General features: G+C 47.8%; 1 protein-coding gene across 1 annotated transcript; it reads right to left on the reverse strand.

Moving 5' to 3' along the window:
* Positions 1 to 283: 283 nt before the first annotated feature.
* On the reverse strand, positions 284 to 1,301 carry SARC_13805 (hypothetical protein; the record flags this gene model as incomplete). The annotated part of the gene is made up of 2 exons (XM_014292063.1): positions 284 to 646; positions 1,116 to 1,301. Coding segments are annotated over 2 exons (549 nt in total), but the record flags the coding sequence as incomplete, so codon positions are not given.
* Between the last annotated feature and the right edge of the window lie 345 nt (positions 1,302 to 1,646).

The following is a 1,646-nucleotide window of genomic DNA, read 5'->3' on the forward strand; positions in this document are numbered from 1 at the left end:
ACACTCTCTCTATCTTTTCACAACTAGCACACCCACCCACTCACTCTGCCACAACTAACACAGACACCCACACATCTTTTCACATCTAAGACACACATACACTCTTTCTTTTCACAACTACCACACACACACACACACTAACAACTACCACATACACCTGCACATAACTAATACAGACACTCGCACATTCTTTCACAACTACCACAGACACCCACCCACTTCATATCAGCTACCACACACACACAAACACACATGCACTATAACAACTATCTTACACACACACCCACTCAATATCAACTATCACAGATAACTGCACACACTCCATAACAGCTACCACCGTCACGTGCGTGTGCCCGTTGCAGCCACTCACATTGGCTCTGCGCTGCTGTGCCTCGACTGTGTCGTGTAGTCTGGACATGCGTTTGCTCTTGCTGCGCTTGACCAGTTCGCGCTCATTCTCTGCATTCTGATTGGCCAGATTCTCCTTGTCCTCCATGGCCCTTTCTCGTTCCTGCTGCTCATTGGCTGCCATCTCCTCGGCCTTGCGTTTCGCGGCTTCTGATTGGGCCATTTTAACCATTCCTTGCTCCGCTGCCAGTTTCTTGGCGCGCGCGAGCTCGAGGGCTTGTCGTTCGGCAATGGCCATCTGAAGGCGAACAAAACAAAACAGTCATAGCACAGTCAGTCAACACAGTGCAATTCATACTCAACAAAGGACTATAATATACCTACACTGGGTTTCTCTTATCATCTATCTACATCCAATGTACATATATGCCTATGATCTACCTGCACAATATCTATTTATAACCTTATGGTACTCACATTGCCCTTTGTATACACGGCACAATTATGAACTACACCTCGTTTGCTTTCAATTCACCTCTATTGACACTACTATGATTTACCTACACTCCATCTATTCATAATCCTATACTCTACCTCCACCCCATCTATTCATACTCCTATAATCTCCCTACAACCCATCTATTCATATCCCTATACTCTACTTCTACCCAGTTAGTCATACTCCTATTTTCTACCTCCACCCCATCTATTCGTACACTTGCAATCTATCTCCACTCCTCCCCTCTATTCCTACCCCTTGCACCTACCTCCGCCATCCGCTGCTGCTCCTTCCTGACGAGTGCTCCAATAGCCTGGCGTGCCACATAGCATCTCCACGCACACTGCAGTGTGACTGCGGCGGAGAGTTGTGTGTTGTGCTGCGTTCGGAGGCGACTTACCTGTGCATTGGCCAACACGCACCGAATGGCTGCTTGACAGACAATGGACGCCGACTGTGTGGTGGGGGGGGGGGGGAGGGGGTGTGTTAGAAGAGAAGGATGGGTGGTAATGTGGTAATGGAGGATGTGTGATAATAGATGAAGGTGTGTTGTGTTGTTTGATAGTAGATGTAGGTGTGAGTGTTGTGTGATAGTAGATATAGCTGTGTGTGTTGGGAGAGTGATGAGAAGGGGGTGTAGGGCAAAGAAGGACGTGCGATGGTCAGTGCAGGTATGTATGCTACAATGGCCGCTGATTTAGAGATACGAGACGCACGCGTTTACACATCTCCCTGCGAAGTCAGACACGCACATACGAAATATAGACATAGCTACTTCAGATAACACGCACGCACATAC

Source organism: Sphaeroforma arctica (assembly GCF_001186125.1).
Source record: "Sphaeroforma arctica JP610 unplaced genomic scaffold supercont1.3764, whole genome shotgun sequence".
Lineage (NCBI taxonomy): Eukaryota > Ichthyosporea > Ichthyophonida > Sphaeroforma > Sphaeroforma arctica.